At 43.5% G+C, this 20,641-nt stretch overlaps 1 protein-coding gene across 3 annotated transcripts in view; it reads left to right on the top strand.

Moving 5' to 3' along the window:
* The window catches only part of PUM2 (pumilio RNA binding family member 2), an 88,343-nt gene that overhangs the window by 52,058 nt on the left and 15,644 nt on the right, over positions 1 to 20,641 (top strand). The window contains exons 8-14 of one of the 3 annotated variants that reach the window (XM_040348540.1): positions 4,573 to 4,690; positions 7,066 to 7,191; positions 10,517 to 10,662; positions 13,410 to 13,539; positions 13,620 to 13,763; positions 15,895 to 16,185; positions 19,046 to 19,282. In XM_040348540.1, coding sequence (XP_040204474.1) covers positions 4,573 to 4,690; positions 7,066 to 7,191; positions 10,517 to 10,662; positions 13,410 to 13,539; positions 13,620 to 13,763; positions 15,895 to 16,185; positions 19,046 to 19,282 — 1,192 coding nt within the window. The remainder of the gene's footprint in view (positions 1 to 4,572; positions 4,691 to 7,065; positions 7,192 to 10,516; positions 10,663 to 13,409; positions 13,540 to 13,619; positions 13,764 to 15,894; positions 16,186 to 19,045; positions 19,283 to 20,641) is intronic. The other 2 variants (XM_040348541.1, XM_040348542.1) reach the window with 2 other exon arrangements.

A 20,641-nucleotide genomic window follows, 5' to 3' on the forward strand; every position in this document is an offset into this window, starting at 1 on the left:
TCCAATTCTTTCTGTACTCTCTCGACCACATCCTCGTCCCTCAGCAGACCTTCATCCAATCTCCACTCTGGAGGGATGCATTTTTGTATGGAAGTGCTTATTTTGATGGTTATAGGTGCGTGGTCTGATAGCGTTATGATCTCACATCTTGCTTCGACCACCCTCTCCAAAAGTCTGTGGTCTACGAGGATGTAGTCGATCCTCGAGTACGTCCCATGCACAGGGGAAAAAAACGTGTAATCTCTTGTCTTGGGGTTGAAAATTCGCCAAACATCCACCATTTGATTTTGTATCATTTGTTTTTTCAGTAGCTTAAGATGCTCACCGTTATTCCCCTGAACATGGGACGTACTATCGAGGCTCGGGCACATGCAAAGGTTAAAATCCCCCATCAACACCACATGTCCCTCTTCAAAATCTTTTAATTTTCTGAGTATTTTACTGATATATTTAGCCGAATTCACATTGGGTGCATATACGTTTGCCAGAGTGTAGTCCTGCTCCCCTAGTTTTATTTTTAAAAACAAAAACCTCCCCTCCGGATCATTCAATCTGTCCACCAGTGTGTATCTAACTCCTCTTGCAAATCCTATAGCAACCCCCCGAGATCTCGATGATACGGTGTCTCCATAATACCAGACGGGATAATCGGATGAATATATCTTTATATTAGACTCTAAGGTAATGTGGGTCTCTTGTAGGTAGACGATGTCTGCTTTATACTGCGTAAGTTCGGCAAGAATTTTATGTCTCTTAATATGAGAGTTTAATCCTTTTACATTATATGATAAGAACTTAATATCTGTCATTTATCTCTTTTTTTTTTTTTTTTTTTTTTGAGTTTGAGAAGAATTCCTGTGGAGTCGTTCAGATGGTCCCCCTCCCATTACCCTCCTTTCCCCCACCCCCCGTTTCCCCCCCCCCCCTTCCCCCCCTCCCCCCCCTCCCCCTCGCCCCAGCCCCCCCTCCCTCCCTCCCCCACCCTGGCCCTCTCTTGGCCTGGGAGCCGCTGGTAGAAGACTCCTCGCCTTCATCCTTGGCTCCTCTTTCGTGGTGGTATTCGGGGCTCCCCCCCGGCCCCCCCCTCCCCACCCCTCCCCCCACCTCACCATCCCGCTTCTTAAAGTTCCATGCTCGACCGAGCCAATCTAATCGACCCAATCAGGGAGTTCAGGAATTGTTATTTCCATTTTAAGGCAAAATACGTTCAGTTCCTCCGGGTACCTAAGTCGTGCTGTTTTACCCCCCTTTATACCTATGAGGCACGCCGGGAATCCCCATTGGTACTTAATATTTTGTGCCCGCATCAGTTCCAAGAGGGGTTTCAAGCATCTCCTCCTTGCCAGTGTTTCTTTCGCCAGATCGGAGAATATTTGTAAATCTGTGTCTCTATATCTCAGGGGTGGTATTCCCCTAAGCCTACCCCATATTTCTGCCTTATCGACGTAATTCCTGAATCTCACGACCACATCCCTTGGACCGTATTTTTCCATCTGTTGGGGGTTCCCTACTCGATGCACTCTCTCAATCTTAAGGGGCTTAGATTCTACTGATCTCTCTAACAGAGGGTTAAAAATTGTATTCATAATGCTTCTAAGATCTTCATCCTTTTGTTCTATCAACCCCCTGATTCTGAGGTTCTGTCGCCTGTTGCGATTCTCCTGGTCCTCGATCCTATATGCCGCCAGTCTCTGATTTTCAGTCAAAGCCTTTACTTGCTCTTTCAAGGAGTTTATTTCCTGATCCTGCTCCTCTATTCTCTTTTCCGTCTCTACCACTCTTTCACGGAGTCCTCCAAGGTCAATTCTTACCTTGTTAATTTCTGTCCTTATGATATTTTCCATGACATTTTCCATCCTCAACAGCATTGCGTTCATCTCTGCCTTTGTAGGGGGCTGTGTATCTTGGGGTAGCTCCTCTGCATTATTTTGCCCTTGCTCGCTTTCTAGTGTCGTTTCGCCTATAGAGCTCTCCGCACTACCTGCTCCTACACCTTTTTTTGTATCGATCTTCTTCTTTTCTGTTTTTTTTGCGAGTCCTGGGCTTTTAAGGCTCCCTTCTTGAGTCATATATTGCTGTATGGAGCTATTCCCCGTTTTATTCTTCACTGGTTTTGTAGTGCCACCCCGCGTCGATCTATCCATTTTGTTGGAGGGTCTAATTCTCTTCCCCAGTTTGGAAATGTTTTTTTTTTTTTTTTTTTTTTTTTTTTTAATATATTTAGGCCCCTTATCGGCCCACAATCTCCTTCACCGGTGTATGCTCCCGCCTTCCCTTAACTACTACCCAAACCCTGAGCAAGTAGATATTTTAGTAAGGAGAAGGCCCAAGGAAAGCAGGGGCCCCGGACTGAAGGAGGAGGGCCAGGGGCAGAGCAACAGAAAAGAGGACGTTTACTGCTTCAAGCAGGATTACTGGGACTGCCGGATTCTCTTCTTATAAGGAGAATACCTACAGTGTCTTTACTAAGTTATCTCCTGTGTTACAGCCACCCAATATATCCTGATTGTTCCAGAAAGTGAGGGAGATGCTTTGTGTCAGGAAGGATCTTGATAATCTTTTCACTGTCCCCCATTCATCAAAACTGGGATTTTCCAGCTTCTCATAATCACATGTGCGTCTTATCCCAGTAATGTCTAGGAAAATAAGATATTTGTGACCACCCTCCTCCAATATGAATTTTCCCTCAGGGCGCTAATTCTTCAAAGCCCAGGCCATCGGAGATGTCGGTAATTCAACTATATGAAGATCATTTAGGCCACTCACAAGAGGAGAGATCAGAAATTATATCACCCTTTAAATTGTCCTCTTATTTAACTCCACAGACCAGCCTGAGCCAATCGAAGCGCTTCCATACAGTTCTATTCAGTAAGGACAGGGAGCCAGACTCTTAAGTAAATCATAAACAGCAAGCAGTGTAGAGATATTGCAACAGGTGGAGAACTAAATTAGTCCAGATATCATACCCCTCAGATATTCCCTCTATTATTTCATCCTATGCCAGTATGAGTTATAAGTTCAGTTACATTTTGTCTTCATATTCCCTTCAATTGCAGCTGTCACGAATAACAAACCCAGTAAAGGACTAGTATCTAGTCATTGTCCAATTTTTACATAAGAGGGCACCTTATGGGGTATAGGTGTACATACTTCTGAAGGGCAATGTCATGCCAAACGGGGGGGTCACGGGGGGGGGACCCGATCAAACTCGGCTCTACTGAGCGCCTCACCAGACCCTTTGGATATCCTCCTGGACCGCTGCCCGGCTGCTTGTCTCCGGTGGATTTATGGGCTTCTGAGAGCCCCGCACGGCGTGCTCCGATTGCCAATCGGCTTCCTTTCATCCAGTGCTGAGTGCGCAGCAGCTTCGGTTTCTCCGGCGCAGTGTGTCCAGCAGAAACTCGTCTGCCGGCGCTCTTCATGTAAAGACCCCCGAGTATGTCTGGTCCCGGCGGGGATGGGATACCCGCTCGTTCCCCGCAGCGTCCAGCCTCTCACGCTATAGTCTGCGGGGCCACGAGCGGTGCTGACGGGGCCTCAGAGCGGCGTGTGTCTCCTGCCGCCATCGAGCCGTCCTACACCTCCCACCTCACTCGCGCTACGTCACGTCCTCATCACCTGCACAAGGAGATCGTACGATTTTCATTTAATAATTTTAACACAGCTGTCGTCCGAAAATGCAATACAAATGCACTAAAACACATTGCATCACTTCCGCATTTTTATTCTGTCTTAAGAGAATTTTTGTAACTTTAGTAAACTCTTCATTTTAGATGTGAGATTGGCATGTAAAAAAGGGAAGATCATTTGTCCGATAATCTCATTGTGTGTACCAGGCATATGTTGATTTTATGTGCTTGGGAGTAACTTTAATTTTATACAACCTGGTGACCGGTTCTAAAACAGGAGTCGCTAAACATTTTTGGGCCAGTTTACCGTCTTTCAGACAGGGAGCCGAGCTGTGGCCATTGGAAGTGGAAAATGTCCCAGAATCAGTGGGTAAATAATGCCCCTTTTGGTGCCATTGGGAGGAGTTGTGCCCCTTTTGTTGGGGCCATTGGGAGGAGTTGTGCCCCTTTTGTTGGGGCCATTGGGAGGAGTTGTGCCCCTTTTGTTGGGGCCATTGGGAGGAGTTGTGCCCCTTTTGTTGGGGCCATTGGGAGGAGTTGTGCCCCATCTAGGCCATGCCCCCAATGCATTGGGGACGTGATCTATACAGTGTGTGCTGATTCTGCTACTATTTGTGTGATGCATGACTTGGCATGGTGTGCAGTCACCGGAATATTTTCTATGCTTCTATTGTCAGTTTGAAATTGTTTTGAGGCCCTTAAATTATTTTGCAAGTGTCTGTGGAATGGACGTGTCTAACTGATTGAGAGTCCCAAAAGGTCTTCCAGACCCCCACATCTCTTTGGTTACTTTGTGTTTTATCATTGCATAAACGTCTACCACTTCATATCGGAGGCACTTGCTTCTTATAGATCTGGCAGTAGATGTTTTTTCTCTTGAACTGCAGTGCCCCTAGTAAACTGACTTTTCTGTCTTAAGTACATGTATTCTTTCTTCCCATAGCTCTTCCAGAGACAAAATGCTTTTGCAGTGCAACAATTAAATGCAGCCCAGCAACAGCAGCAACAACAGCAGCAGCAGCAGCAATACGCCCTGGCAGCAGCCCAACAGTCCCATCTCGGTAGGTGAAGCATCTCCTGGATTGTTTGTTTTACCACGTGCCTTATGCTGCTTCTTTTGCAGATTCAACAACTTTTGTTTTTATTTTAAATATGTACTGATGATTTCTGATACTGTCTGTAATGTGGAATGTAAGCTAGCATTATCTGTGTACTAGAAGGTGAATCCACCTCCTCCCACCCTCCCCATATCTGTCACTGTTCAGGTCTCCCCTTAGCAGATTACACCCTGTATACTATTCAGATAATAGAGGTATTTACTTCCAGGTATCATGTAAAGTACAGTATGTATCTACAAAAATGTTTTAAACTGATGCACAACCTGTCTGGTTTTTACTTCTCTCTGAGATGCTGTTAGAAAATTTCCCTTCAGTTAGTGGTTGTTGTGACGGTATTGGTATGATATCCCCGTCAAAGATTCCCTTCTTCCATAAGAACATCACCCAATATTCCACTAGGAGGAATATTCCTGAGATCGCCCATTAAGCCACACATGAGTCCAGGCTTACTGCTAGAACAAGACAGACTTTAATGGTATAACACAGAGCTTATATGTAATTTCCAAAACTGTTACAATGACAAATCTCCGCCCCCCCCTCACACTGGGGCTTCCATACAGATGATTATAGGAGACACGTCGGAGCCGACTATGCAGACACATTTCTTTAGATAATGACTTCAGTGGAGGTAATTACTACACTGAAGCAATCAGAATAATTAACATACCACTTATCTAATCATTGTAAACAGTAAGGCCGGTCTCCTTCACACACACAATAAATCAATTACCATTTGAACTAGGGAGCTGGCTGAAGAAGAGTCATTAACATCTCAATCAGCCTGTAACACATGAACCCTTTTTACCTCTAACACACACAATAGAACTAAAACAAGCAGGGAGAATTACACTGAAGCATATGCTTCACAGTTGTAAACGCTATTCATGAAACTTGGACGAAGCACCATATATCTGTAGTGTTTACTTATTTCTTCCCAAAGCCTGAAGTGCCATTTCTCTCTGGTGCTCCGTTCCTCTGTTATCAGCATGAGTCACTTCTGACAAGTTCTCAAACACTAGATAACAGCAGTTTAAAATTTGTGTGGGGGAACTTGGAGGGAGATGAACACTGAGCTTGTCTGTTCAGAGTACAGATCTGCATGTTCTTTCCTTCCTCTGCCTATGTGGATGGGGTGTGTACCTTTCCTCCATTCAGCTCTCTGTGTATGCCCAGACTCCCCTCCCACTGCTGAAACGGGAAGAACGATTTCTAACGGGATCTTCACTTTCCAAAGTGTGTGTAGAAAGCTGAAGATGGCAGATATACAGGTAAAACTTATGTAGGAGGATTCATCAGCAATTTTTTCTTCACTTCCTATCGGATTCAGTTATTTTCACCAGGCCAGTGCGTGAGGGGAAAAAAATCTCTCAAATGGAGCTCCGGACACCAAAAATTAAGCTGACCGGGATGCTGACCTTTTCTTGTCTTATCCAAAAAGTTTAAAATACGTGTTAGTTGAAGTATGTAGGAACAAAATCCTGATTTATCAGTTTACATGTGTGAAGGAACATATGCTCCTGTTAACCCTGTATTTCAATACATGGGCATCTCAAGGGCAAGGTAAGACATTTTGTCCTTGACAGCATCTTAGATATTTTCTTATTTACTACTATAGCTTGGTGCTGCTTGGGGTTTTAATGTGGAAGTAAGTCCACTTTTTACCTTCTACCTACAGGTAAGCCTATAATCAGGTTTACCTGTTGGTAGTTACAGTGAATATCTCCTAAACTTGTGGTTTAGGAGATATTCACAGAAGATGCTGCCGGTGACGTCACCAGCGCATGCGCTCTGAAGTGACGACATACCAGGGTTGTATCTTCAGAGCTCCGGGCTGAGGCTCCCACACACATGCGCTGAAGTGACATCATTGCCGCCCCAGCCATTCATACAGCAGGAGTCTGCGAACCCAGAAGACCATGGGAAGATGGAAGCGGCGACAGCTATGCGCTGGAAAGCTCCATATGCAGGGAAGTTTGTCGTTATGTGCTCGCATGCATATTTGTTTGTTTTTGTGGCGGTTTACAACCGCTTTAACCGCCAAAAGTTTTCTGTGGCAGCAGTTTTCCAAGTCTCTGCTGTGTCCTCCCTGCAAAACCCCAATAGCCTAAAGAAGCAACAGCCTGTGGTGTATGGTGGCAAAACACAGAAGGTTGTTCATCAGTTTTCTGTTAATGTGTGTGTATCAGAAACTTCTAATGGCACTTTAATTGTATGTTGTCTTGAGGTGAGGGCACATCTGATAAAGGAATGTTTTTCTTGTTGAACAATCTTTGTGTGAATGTCATGCCCTATTTCATAATGGTTTCTCTTTATTGCAGCCGGTATGTTTTCAGCGGGTCTAGCTCCAGCTGCCTTTATGCCAAACCCTTATATCATCAGCACGGGTCACCCTGGCACAGATCCCTACACCGCGGCTGGCCTTGCTGCTGCAGCAACATTGGCAGGTATGTCCAGGGTTGCTGACCAGAGTCTTTGAAAGAGGAAAACTAATTTTAAAACAGCTGCCCTTTCTTCAATTGGGAAAAAAGAAAAAATGTTGCAGAAGTGACTAGTTAGTTTAGGTGACATTTTTACTTCATTTACTTGCAGAAGCAGAGCAAGTGACATTCAGTCCACTACTTGAGATCCCCAGATACTGTCTGTGTCCAACCCCTGCACTGCCATTCTGATTGACAGAACAGCTCACGTTGCATTCAGAATAGAAGCGGTTGAGTGCTCTCTCTAAATGTCAAGTTCCAGCTATCTGGAGCGGTTGTTGTAGTGTGGCAACAATCGCTAGTCTGGTAGAGCCTTAACTAGCCACTTGCCAACTGCAATACATAAATATACATTACGGCTTGCAAGTGGTTTACCAGGGTATGGAAGCCATCAGCAATGACCCTGTCTTTTTTTTTTTTTTTTTTTTTTTTTTTTAAGTCGGCGATTGGCTTTCTCATGAAAGCAGTCTGAGCTGCTAATTTTGCCGCTGTATCCGTTTCAGAAGCAGCGGGAGGGGGTCATAAATTTGCAACAATCGCTATTTTATTCTCTAGGGACTCTGCTAAATAAAATATATGTTTTGGGGTTCCAAGTAATTTTATAGCAAAAAATACTGAAAAGGCTTGATCGAGAAGCGGTTAAAAGGGTGGCGTGCAAGGATGAGGGCACCAAAACATGGAAATGGTTCCAGGAATAATTTTTTATTTGACACCGTAAAATCTATCATGTATACATGGCCAACTTGTATTGGGGACTATGCAAGAGAACCCCCCCCCCCCCAGGACAGGACTAGGATAGATTGTGCAGGTGTAATCTGAATAAGTGGCTAATCCTGAGATTTCATTCTTATTAGGGCCGAACAACTAATCGATCGACAACTAATCGATTATGAAATCGATTACAATTTTCATAATCGATTAATCGGCCAGTAACATAATGGGGTTAAAAAGACTAAAATTAGCCCTTTATAGTACAAAAAAGCAAATCGCTACTGTAAATATTACTTTCACTGTTCCACAGTAAAAAAAATGAACCCCTTCTTACAGTAGCGATTATTTTTACTCTTTTTGTATTTCTTTTTGTTTTTTAAACCCCCATTATGTTACTAAACATCTCAGGCCTGGGTCACACCTCTGTTTTTTGGTGCTTTTTGCAGAAACACACTACAGTTCATTTACATGTTTTCCTATGGGACACGTTCACATCCATGATTTTTTTCAGCTGCTGCGTATTTGGAAAGGGCAAGGACTTTTTAATGCAAAACTGTGCCATTTTTTTTTTTTTTTTTTTGGTTCAATATACTTCAATTGAGAAGCTGCAGAAAAGCATATAATGTGTTTTTGCGGCAATTTGTGTTTTGTAATCTGCCCAACAACAAATTGGCCCAAATTTTTTTTTTTAAATGCAGTTTTTTTTTTTAAGGCTATTATCCGATTAATCGAAACAATAATCGGCCAACTAATCGATTATGAAAGTAACCGTTAGTTGCAGCCCTAATTCTTAATGACTGTTAGGTTGCCTTCACTTTTTTTTTTTTATATATAGCCTTACTCAGCAGCATCTACTTCCAATTGCAAAAAAACAGCAAGTGTAGGCTGGAGATTAAAGCATACCTGTAGCTTTGCTTGAAACCTGTAATTATAAATGGTGAAACAGATCTAAGAAAAATCTGCAGTAATTGGATAGTAAATCGGTCATAAAATGAGTGCAAGAATTCAGTGGCTTTGGTTAGTTATCTACTATTGTCTTTGGACCGTTCCTAATATTTCAATTTAAAATAGTTGTGAAAATTAATGATTAAAAGGAGATTTCTCTGACTGAAAGCGTGCCTTGGTCTGAGAAGTAGTATTAGAAGTAGCATATCGATAGATCACTTAAAATATGCGAGTTAAGCTTGCATCATTCATTGTGGTATATAAAACTGCCCTTGTATGCTTAGCAAAAGCAGCACTGAGCGCTTAGTTCCATTTTCATCCTTCCAAAAAATGTCAAGGTGCTTCTTCTTTTGAATTTATTGACGTTGGTGCCATCTACGGCCTTCCTGAACACATTCTTTGCTCTTCTGTGCTCTTAAAGTGTTACTAAACCCAGGACCCTGCATTCACTATATCTGGTCTCCCACAGAACATGGAAATGCCAACTACCTTTTCTCATCGTCGGTATATAGAAGTCTTGTGACTTCTATCAGTGTCTGGTTAAAGCTTGTAGGAGGAGTTTTCATGTTCCTCTGACTATCCTATGAGGCTGCATTTTGACCCCTGGCTTTCTTTCTGGACAGTGCCGATTGGCCCTGTGCTAATCACATGCACTCTCCCAAGAAAAAAAATGTTTTTATAGAAGAAAGTATTTTGCTTGTATAATACAAAAATCAGTGGTGATCAAATACCACCAAAAGGGCCCTTTCACACTATCGGATTCCGTGAGGATCCGTTCTTTAAATATCCGCTTGCTCAGCTGGGATCGCTCCGTTGATCCCCGCTGAGCCGGCAGATGACAGGGTGGTCATCTGCTCAGGGACCGCCTTGTCTGATCTCTGCTCTCCCCTATGGGGGGATCGGATGAACACGGACCGTCTGTCCGTGTTCATCTGATCCACTCTGCAGACGGATGGAAAAATAGGATTTTCCTCTGCCTGCAGAATTGGGCCATAGCTGGGACCGATGAGATCGGGTGTCAGCGGATGTTCATCCGCTGACACTTGCTATCCCATAGGGATACATGTATGTCGGTATTTCATTCCAAAAACTGACATTGGCAGGTGTGAAAGGGGGCAAAGAGCTCTATTTGTTTGAAAAAAAGTGATATACATTTCATTTGAGTAAAGCATTGTATGACCCCGAAATTGCCAGTTAAAGTATCGCAGTGCTGAATAGCAATAAATGGCGGGGTCATGAGGGGGCAAAAAAACTTCCAGAGCTGAAGTGGTTAAAGCTGAATTCCAGGTATTGGAATCAATGTAAGCCAATATAAGGGAAAGGCTGGTTGTATATAAACACAGCCAGTGTTTACATTTGTGATCGCTATGATTGGTTCACAGCGATCACATGGTACAGGGCCACTCCAATTGGCTCCTTTTTATTATCCCTTAGATCTGTGCTGTATAAATACAGCTCGATCATAGGTATTTAAAGGCCACACTAACTACGCATGCATGTTTTTTACCTCACCGTTTATATCCTTGATTGCACTGCTGTATAATGGATACCTTTTTTAAAAGTGAAAAGTCTGTGCAGTGTTTGCCATACACTATGTTTAATACTTAGACTAATGAACTTGTTTGGACCTTTCTAGGCCCTACAGTTGTCCCTCCACAATATTACGGTGTACCGTGGGGAGTGTATCCAGCTGGATTATTTCAGCAACAAGCAGCCGCTGCGTCTGCTGCCAACAACACCAACCAGCAGGCAGCAACACAGGCATCCCAGGGACAACAGCAGGTGAGTAACATGAACATGGCACATGTGTGTTAAATTCATCCACTTAAAAATATGGTGTAGGTTTGTGTCTGAGCCTGTGCGAGACACCGCATGTAATTCACACAGAAATCGCAGCACGTTCATATGCAGCTTGCATGCAGTGTGATGAGCCATGGATTTATATTGCACAGATCGTACTGCATTCGTGACAGAATCTGATTGGGTGGATCAGATTCTGCAAACGGTGCTGCGCTTTTCAAACTGTTTGCCGGTTTCGTTAACTATGCAATTGTTTTGCATAGATGAGTTGCGATTTTAGATGCGGTGCCGAATCCGCAGCACATTTAGTTGATCCCAGGCTTACAAGCTGAATCACGTGTAGGCTGCCTATTAATCGCAGAAACCTTTTTTTTTTTTTCTGAAGTAGCTGATTTAATAGAGAAGAAAAGCAATGCAAGTAAACATTTTTTAAAGAAGAATTCTTAAGTATAGCCAACTATACAATAACTATATAATGGGGTTGCCAACTCATTCCTTTAAAACCGAACACATAATAATTACACAGGTTCTGTGGCTGATTAAGGTGGTAATTAAAGCGGTTGTATACCCGCAGCAGGTGTGTGTGTGTGTTTTTTTTTATTTTTTATATACACACCTGAAAGGCATAATGAGCTAGTATGCACCGCATACTAGCTCATTATGAAATACTTACCTTGGAACGAGGTGTGGGGAACTTACCTGGTCCACGCCGAGGGAAATGTCATCTTGCCTCGGCTCTTTTTCCTCGGTATCGGCGATACCCAGAAGACACGCCCGAGGCAAGATGCGCGTGGGAGACTTCATTCCGGCAAGGTCCAGCGGCTGCCAGGCCTTTAGCCGAGGATCGGCGCTGCGCATGCGCCGCTGCAATAAGCGGCACATTGCGAGGGGAATATCTCCTTAACCGTACAGGTTTAGGAGATATTCTTTATACCTACAGGTAAGCCTTATTATAGGCTTACCTGTAGGTAAAAGTGGTAGCACAGAGTTTACTACCACTTTAAACTCTGTGTCTTATCTGCATTAAATTAGCCTCAGATCCTGTGTAATTAATGTGTTCCGTTTTAAAGGGATGAGGTGGCAACCCTACTATATAACCATATTTATATACCATACCTGTCCAGGTGATACCACCAAGGCCGCCTCTTCACATCGCCCAATCTGAAAACACTTTTACATTAGTTAAAGCGGTTCTCCACCCTAAAGTGGAGTCCCGCTGATCGGAACCCTCCCCCCCTCCGGTGTCACATTTGACACCTTTCAGGGGGGAGGGGGGTGCAGATACCTGTCTAAAGACAGGTATTTACACCCACTTCCGGCCACACGCTACGGGCAAAAGACGGGCATTCCGTCACATCCCGTCGCCCGTTGTGTGCTGGGAACACTCGGCTCCCAGCACACAGCGTGTGAGCCAATCGGCGGGCGCAGCGCGACTCGCGCATGCGCCGTAGGGAACCGGTCAGTGAAGCCGCAGCGCTTCACTTCCTGGTTCCCTCAGCGTGGATGGCTGGGGGAGCAGCAGAGTGACGAGCGATCGCTCGTCCTCTGCTGCGATCAGCGCTGGACTCCAGGACAGGTAAGTGTCCTAATATTAAAAGTCAGCAGCTGCAGTATTTGTAGCTGCTGGCTTTTAATATTTTGTTCCCATGGCACATCCGCTTTAAGAAAATGGAAAGCATTCTCTCAATGACCGCCGTGCAGAGCGTTCAACCTCCCGTGGTAAAAATGCAGCAGGGCATCTGCTCACCAAGGGACCCAGAAGCAAGTGGAGATCACTGAAGTAGCAGTGTCTACTTCAGTGATTTCCAGGTTGGTCCAAGCCAGGCTGTGTATAAAATATTCTTATGTGACATTCTTCTTTAAAATACTTGCATTTTCTGTGCTTTAACCTGCAACAATTTTATTTTTTATTATCACCACTAGATGGAGCTGTTATTTTATGTGCAATATTTCAGCTTCCCAGCTGAACCACAACCTCACAATGAGTGTTTTGTTTTCATGGAGGCCGCTTTTGTGGAAAAAGGCTTTCATTGAAGGAAGGAACAGTAAAATACAACCTCTGTATAGCACCACAATACGGGTGGCAGGGCTTGCATATATAATAAGCAAATTTGGTTGCCCCATGCACATATACAATTACAAATGATGCATACCGTGGTCACAAGGTTATTTAACAAAGCAACACACAGTTAACTGTAATAGGGGAAATATTTTAAAAAGACTTGTACCATTCATTTTACCTTTCCTCTGGATAAGATTGTAAGGTAATCCAGCTAAAATGTTTTATAGGGTATATTGGTTGTATTGCAGCACACACTAGTTTTCCCAGCCAGGGGTCTGTGGACACAATGTAGAATGTGTGTCAATCACCTCTAAAGCCTTCTGTTTAAAAGCCTAGCAGCATTCAGGACATGCGCCTGTTGTTCCCAAGGTACTAGAGCAGGGATCCTCAAACTACGGCCCTCCAGCTGTTGCGGAACTACACATCCCATGAGGCATTGTAAAACTCTGACATTCACAGACATGACTAGGCATGATGGGAATTGTAGTTCCTGAACAACTGGAGGGCCGTAGTTTGAAGACCCATGTACTAGAAGTTTACTTCTAGGCTTCTGTGGGGTAAACCCTAAGTGATTAGGGATGGAGGTATGGCTTTCTGTTACCAGCATTGATGGGTCAAATTTGTGCAGTTACTTAATATCTAATGATTGGGTACATTTTCATTGCAGGTTATGCGCTCTGCCACAAACCAGAGACCACTAACACCAAACCAAGGACAGCAAGGACAACAGAATGACAATCTAGCCGCTGCTAATTCTGCCCTGGCCTTTGGACAGGGCCTGGCCACCAGTATGTCAGGTACTTAGTGTTTAGTGCAACACTTTATTTTAATTTTTTTTGTAGTGGCGCTGTGTGCTAATATGGTACATATTTTTCAGGCTATCAAGTCCTTGCCCCTACTGCCTATTATGATCAGAATGGTGCTTTGGTGGTCGGCCCAGGAGCAAGGGCCGGACTGGCAGCCCAAGTGCGTTTGGTGGCATCCACCCCAGTTCTCATCAGTCCTGCAGCAGCACAAGCTGGTATGTAACAAGTTGTTTTCTGTCAATGTTCTGTAGCGCTTCTTTACTGCTGTGATCCAATTCAATTTACTATTAATTTTAGGATATGTACTTTAACCACTTAAGCCCCGGGCCTGTTTTTCAGACTCGGTGTTTACATGTTAAAAACTATTTATTTTTTTTGCTAGAAAATTACTTGGAACCCCCAAACATTGTATCTTTTTTTTTCTAACACCCTAGAGAATATAATGGTGGTCATTGCAATACTTTTTTGTCATACCGTATTTGTGCAGTGGTCTTGCAAGCGCACTTTGAATTTTTTTTTTTTTTTTTATTAAAAAAAGACAACAGTAAAGTTAGCCCAATTTTTTTTATTTTGTGAAAGATAATGTTACGCCGAGTAAATTGATACCCAACATCTCACGCTTCAAAATTGCGTCCGCTTGTGGAATGGAGACAAACTTTTAACCTTTAAAAAAATCTCCATAGGCGACTTTTAAAAAAAATCTACAGGTTGCATGTTTTGAGTTAGAGGAGCTCTAGGGCTAGAATTATTGCTCTCGCTCTACCAATCACGGCGATATCTCACATGTGTGGTTTGAACACCGTTTACATATGCGGGCGCTGCTCACGTATGCGTTCGCTTCTGCGCGTGAGCTCGGTGGGACTGGGTGCGTTCCTGGCTCCTAACTTTTTTAGCTGGCTCCTAGATTCCAAGCAAATTTGTCAAGCCCTGATTTAGGAAATGTCTACGCACACCAATATCCTTGCAAATATAGGGTTAAGGTCATAGTGCGACAAGCATCAGTGTTAAAATGCTGCTGGGAACACTGGTGTTTGCGATGAGCCTAAGCCAGCAATCTTGTAGCCATGTTGGTGACCAGTGATGCGGCTGTTTGCACCTAACCAAAAATTCAAGGGATTACATGTGATTAGGGACAGATGAGTGGTAGATGGCAAACACCCATGATACTCTCTGTAAACTTTCGCTGAATCTATGCCCCTAATCAGCCATGTGAATTAGGCCCAACTCTTGTACTTTTACCTGCCTGTCAAAGCCATGAGAATCTTATAAACCACAGTTTGTTAATCTGCTAAATGTTTGCACGCATTTGTTCCTAGTATATTTTGTAGGCATCCAGTGCTTCCTTCTCAGCAGAACAGCACATTTATTGTAACTGATTCAGCTTAGTCTGAATAAAAGCTTATGAACCGCCCAAGCCTTAAAGGAGAAGTAAGCCAAAGCTTGTTTGCCTGTACTTTTCCTGTGGCTCACAGGAGTGCAGTTCGCTCTGTACTCCTGTGACCTGTTTTTAGCAGACAGGGGGCTGAAGCTGGTCCAGGCTCAGGAAAGACCACGACCATATGGTCCGTTTTAGCCTGTCGCCTGTCTCGGCCTCTCTGCAAAACATTGAGAGCCTGAGCCGATGGCGCCCACCCCCTCCGCAGCCCATGCTCCAGTGAGCTCATGAGGGGGGCAGAGAGTCAGCGATTTGGTCACCAGCTCTCTGCCTAGGATGCTCTGAGAACTGAGTGATCGACTGTGTTCGATCGCTCAGTTTTCAGCCTTCGAGCTGGCAGGGGACAGATGCTGTATCCACCTAGGTGGATTCCAAAAAAATCCCCATACTTTTCTTTTAAGAGTGTCTATTATGGTAGAAACATCCGACCTGTTTTTTTGGAGGTGCAAACTCCAAGCGTTTTTCTTGTACACCGCTTTGTAAGGCGCTGACCTGAAACAAGTATGTGTGTATCGGGCGTCCCAACACTTCGCTAGTAGCATACTTACTCCAGGTCAGTGACTTACCAATTTGGTTAATGCAAGAATGACAGCCCTGGAACGAAGTTTATTTCAGCAATTATTCGAAATATTTTACTTGCACATGGCCAGAAAAACACAATGCATGTTTAACAGCAGTTATTTGACAGCGGTGCTAATCACTTCATGCTAGTTAGTCATCCAGTGGCAACCTTGAAATATGTGAAAAATGACAGGCTATCAGTGGTGGGATTTACATACGGAGAGTCATAGATGCTTATGTTTTTATATCTAAAATATGCATTCTAAAACAGGTTTATAAACTTTTTTAAATTCTAAAAAGTAAAATTGACACCCAAAAAAACCTTTTTTAAATGTATTTCTTTTTTCCAGCAGCAGTATCGGCAGCTAATAACAACAGCCTTACAGCAGCTGCAAATGGCATCTTCCGCCCTATGGCCCCTCAGCAACAGCAGCAGCAGCAACAGCAGCAGCAGTCACAGCCAAACACCAACCTCCATTCCAGTTCATTTTATGGGAATAACTCTCTGACCAACAATTCCCAGAGCAGCTCTTTATTTTCACACAGCCAGGGGCAACCTGGAAACACTTCGCTGGGGTTCGGCAGCAATAGCTCTCTGGGAGCCGCCATCGGCTCAGCCTTTGGAGGCTTTGGATCATCAGGTAGGTCACACGCGTGAACATCTTTCATTCCCGATCTTTCAAAATACATCTTGATGCAGAAATGAGAGGCCAGGCACAGCAAGACATTCCTCGTTAACGATGAACTGACCTTAAACCTTGGTTACACTGATTTGGTGACAGGCCATATAGCTTTTTTCTTTTTTGGGGCAACATTGTGTGCACCTGACTTCAGAGGTCATCTGCAGTGCATGCATTTTAATGTAGGGGGGGGGGATAAATCACTGCACTTGTATTAAGTCTACCCAGGCAAGTCAGAAAAAGATTGCAGGCATTTTTGTAGGGTGCACTGGGCACGCATAAACTGAACCGTGCACTCCCCCGCTGGTCTGCCATCTCCCTGGGCTATAAGCTCACAAACCAGGCACACTTGCATCATTACCTGTGCCAACCAGACCTTCTGTGCTTGGTGATCTATGGAGAGTTCTGTGCTAAAGTACAGTTTGCACTCACACTGAAGTGAATCATATCACACCACAAGTGAACCTGAACCATCCCCGGGACCACCTCTTTAAAGTGGCTTGCCCTAATTATTGCAAATAAAAATAAAAAAATCCATACTTTCAATACTCTTTTTCCATACTTTTAATAGTACTTTTCAATACATGATGCGTTTCATTCAGAAATGCACTGAATCTCACAGCGCAAGCATCAAATGTTCTGTAGTCCCCAACCCACGGGGCCAACTACAACTAGAAAGCTGTCCTGTACCATGGAATTCAAAAAGTAATCCGTAAAAAAAAAAAAGCTTTTTAATTTAAAGCAGCAACATAGCATAAAATCTGAAAAAAATTTCAGGCCATACTGGCTTTTTTTCAAGCCTAACATGTGCCACGCTTATTTTTTTCCCCCAACCAAGCAAGTATGTCGACATTTTTTCAGATTATATGAAGTACTTTTTTAAGCCGGAAACCTTTTACAGCAATAGCTTCTTCATAAATGTGCTCTAATCAATAATGATGGCCTTATTTGGGTTCAGCTTTTTTTGCACACGGGAACGCCATTTAATTGTATAACCTCTGAAAGTATTTTCTTGCACGTAGAAAGAGTTGTATAAATATTTCTGCCAGTGTGACATTTTTTTGTTTGTAGTTCTTTTGACATAAAATTCTTTATAAATCCATTTTATTTCTAGGTTTTAACTCTGTTAAATGTTCATGAGTCCCCAGTTTTTTTAGACCAGCTTCACATCTGCACAGCCACTGTAATGTGCATCAGCACATGTGGACACAAGTTGTTCATGTGTTTTTGGGGGTGCTTCTATTCCATTTGCAAAGGGCCCCCATCTGCGTTTACTGAATCTTTGCAGTAAATACACAGGACCTTTATCGCACCAAGAAGCATATATATGAAGCACGTGCACTGTGTTGCAGTGCATTGAAGATTTTTTTCTCGTTTGTTTTTTTATTTTTTTTTATATCTTATTGTGGACCCATTAGAAATTAGTTAACACCGGTACCACATGTTGACAAATTAAGCAGCATGCATAGGTGTGAAGAGCCCCCCCCCTTCCCATAGTTCCCAAGTTAACCGGATCTGCTGTAATATCACCTACAGCATTCCCTGCTGGTACAGTCTGGTGTCACCACAGAACCGTACACATGTGAGTGTTCTCTAAGAGAAAATGGAATCTAATGGTGGGACGCCCATTTTAAATGAGTAATCCTACCTATGTATAGTCAGTTCCTAATGTACATCTGCCTGGTGTATTGAGTTATGTTGGGTAACATTCATACAGCATCGAATTCTTCAGTCTGAGGAAGCCAGATGTGATCCAGTATTTTGATAGAACACTAAGCTCTAATAGAAACAAGAGAATTTGAGTCCAACTTTGATTAAGACTTGTTCAAGCTGATTTTCAGGAATCTAGGCACTTTGTAAAATGTGCAGGCATACAATGAGTTAAGTCCAACCAGTGCCTACCACCTCCTGGACTTGTATCCGTTATGTACATCTGACATGTTTATGGCACTCCAGAAGGGGGGGGACGCTAGGTACCCAGACCCCCCACCCATTCATGGAAGCCTATGTATTTTGTGAATGAGTTCACTTAATACCTGGGGTTCTGCGATTGGGCAGGAGCAGACGGGCATGCATCAGGCGTTCTTTTTTTTCTGCAGTCAATAAAACTCCCCAGCATGTTAATTTGTGTGTCCATGCACACATAGGCTGCAATCAGCAGTTTTTGGCAGGGAATAAAAAAATAGAACTAGTGTTTTTGAGCCATAAGCTTTTGTGATCGCTCAGTTCTCAGGCTTCAGGGGGCACCCAGATTCTCGGAAGGATTTTGACGCCCACTGAAATGGGGGCACACCTTAATGTCATTGAAGCCAGCCATTAAGGAAAGAGCATATTCTAGTTACTACTAGGAAAGTGAAAATTGCATAAGACACTGCCCAGGGGGGCTCTTGATTATATCTGGTCTGTTGCAAGCACCGCTGGGAAGGTAGATGCTTCAACCCTCAGCAGTCAGCTGTTGGGTGGGGTCAGGGAAATGGCAAGTGGTCCAGTTCCCATGTCTCTTCTCCAATGCCATTGGTGTTTGGGGCACTTGGCTCTTCACTTTTTATTAGGCTTGATATAACAGACTGGTTTATGAATTGTTCCACAAGACAAGTGCAAGTTGGAATGTGTATCGCATCCTTTAGTAGGCTTTGACGCATTCTGAACTTTTTGGTACATCTTGTTATATAAATACTTGTTTGTGCTCATTCCTTTATTTTTATTTTTTTCTAATTGCTTGTTTGTTTTCATAATGTGTTTCCCAGAAGTGAGTTTGAGATGTCCTTTTTTTCGATCACTGTGTTTTTAATTGGTTTTTGTTTGTCTTATTTTTATTCAGTTGGCAATTCCACGGGTAGTAGTGGCTCAAGGAGAGATTCCTTGTCTGCTAGCTCAGACTTGTACAAAAGGTCTAGCAGCAGCCTGGCACCCATAGGGCAGCCCTTTTACAATAGCCTGGGCTTCTCATCCTCTCCGAGTCCAATAGGCATGCCTCTTCCAAGCCAAACGCCAGGACATTCACTAACACCACCACCATCCCTCCCATCACACGGATCTTCATCCAGTTTGCATTTAGGTAAAGCAAAAAGTTTATATTTGTGTAGTTTTGTGGCTGTGTGTGTGTGTTCTGATTTGAATGTAATTTTTTAATTGTCCTAGATTCATGTAAACTTTCCATTTGTCACGTGAAGTTCTTTGGGATCAAATATTTTTGTATATGAGAAGGTACTGTAGTAGGTATGGGTGCTTCTACTTAAGCTAGTACTGAGAGCAGGCAGAGGCCATAGGAATCTTGTCAGCTGGCTTCCCATTTATATCACTGGATTTCAGATTTCCAGATGCCACCTACCTCTCTGCCTGTCCATGTTCATCACCTTCTTCCTCTGATATTCCATTACCAGGTTTTCACATGTACCCCTTGCATCCACTCCTAGGATTGGGCTGTCTTGGCACTCCTAATCATACCCACACGTCTCTTGCCTGAGTTTCTACACCCCTTTCTGTCCATGTTCTTTTCCATGTTACCGCATTGCTGATGACCTTTTCTTCTTCTTCTACTCCCTGATTTGTTTCTCTTGCACATGCCCCACTCTGATATTCCTCTCCTCTGTTCCTGTCTCACATGTTGGTAAGTAATATGCCTGTCAACTGCCCTCCTACTCCCTTTGGCGTGGCTCATTTCATGGGCATGTGGACTGTGCAAGCGTCTCATGGATAGCGATGCCCCCTGCTTCTCTTCAGTGAGGAAATGTACTTTTTTGTAAGTGAGCCGAGCATGATGGATATTTTAGTCACTGCTTTTCCCTTTAAAGAAATACTACATGCTTTCCCAAGGTGGACCTTGGACTGCACAGAAATCACTGTATTGCCTGGATAAGTAAAGGCAATAAACAAATGGAGGGCTGTGCCTTCCTTTATCCATGGATCCACCATGTGTGCAGTGAACACAAGCATACAGCTGCCTCAGTCACATACTGCCACCCTTATAAAAAAAGATGCACCTGCCTGCTACTTCACCAATGACCAGAGCAGTTGTCCCTAGATAAGACATTAAAGTGGTTGTAAACATAAGACCTGAAATATGAACAAAGCATGTCCCTCCATAGTGTGTACTTGTCTCAATCCAGAGCACTAAGGAGTTGATTTACTAAAACTGGAGAGTGCAAATTCTGGTTCAGCTGTGAGTGGTAGCCAGTCGGCTTCTAACTTCAGCTTGTTCAATTAAAAAAAATGAAAGTTGATTGGTTTCTCTACAGAGCTACACAAGTTTTCCTGACTCCAAGGGAAAAATGGTGACGGGAGGAATCTCTGGCTGATTGACAGGTTTCTGTGAGCTGTGTGAAGGTGTGTCCCTTCAATCAGCCATCAGGGCTCTCTGCAATGTAACTTCAGCTATCTGCCCCCTTTTTTCTGAACCCTCAGACAAGCTTTAACA

Source organism: Rana temporaria, chromosome 4 (assembly GCF_905171775.1).
Source record: "Rana temporaria chromosome 4, aRanTem1.1, whole genome shotgun sequence".
Lineage (NCBI taxonomy): Eukaryota > Metazoa > Chordata > Amphibia > Anura > Ranidae > Rana > Rana temporaria.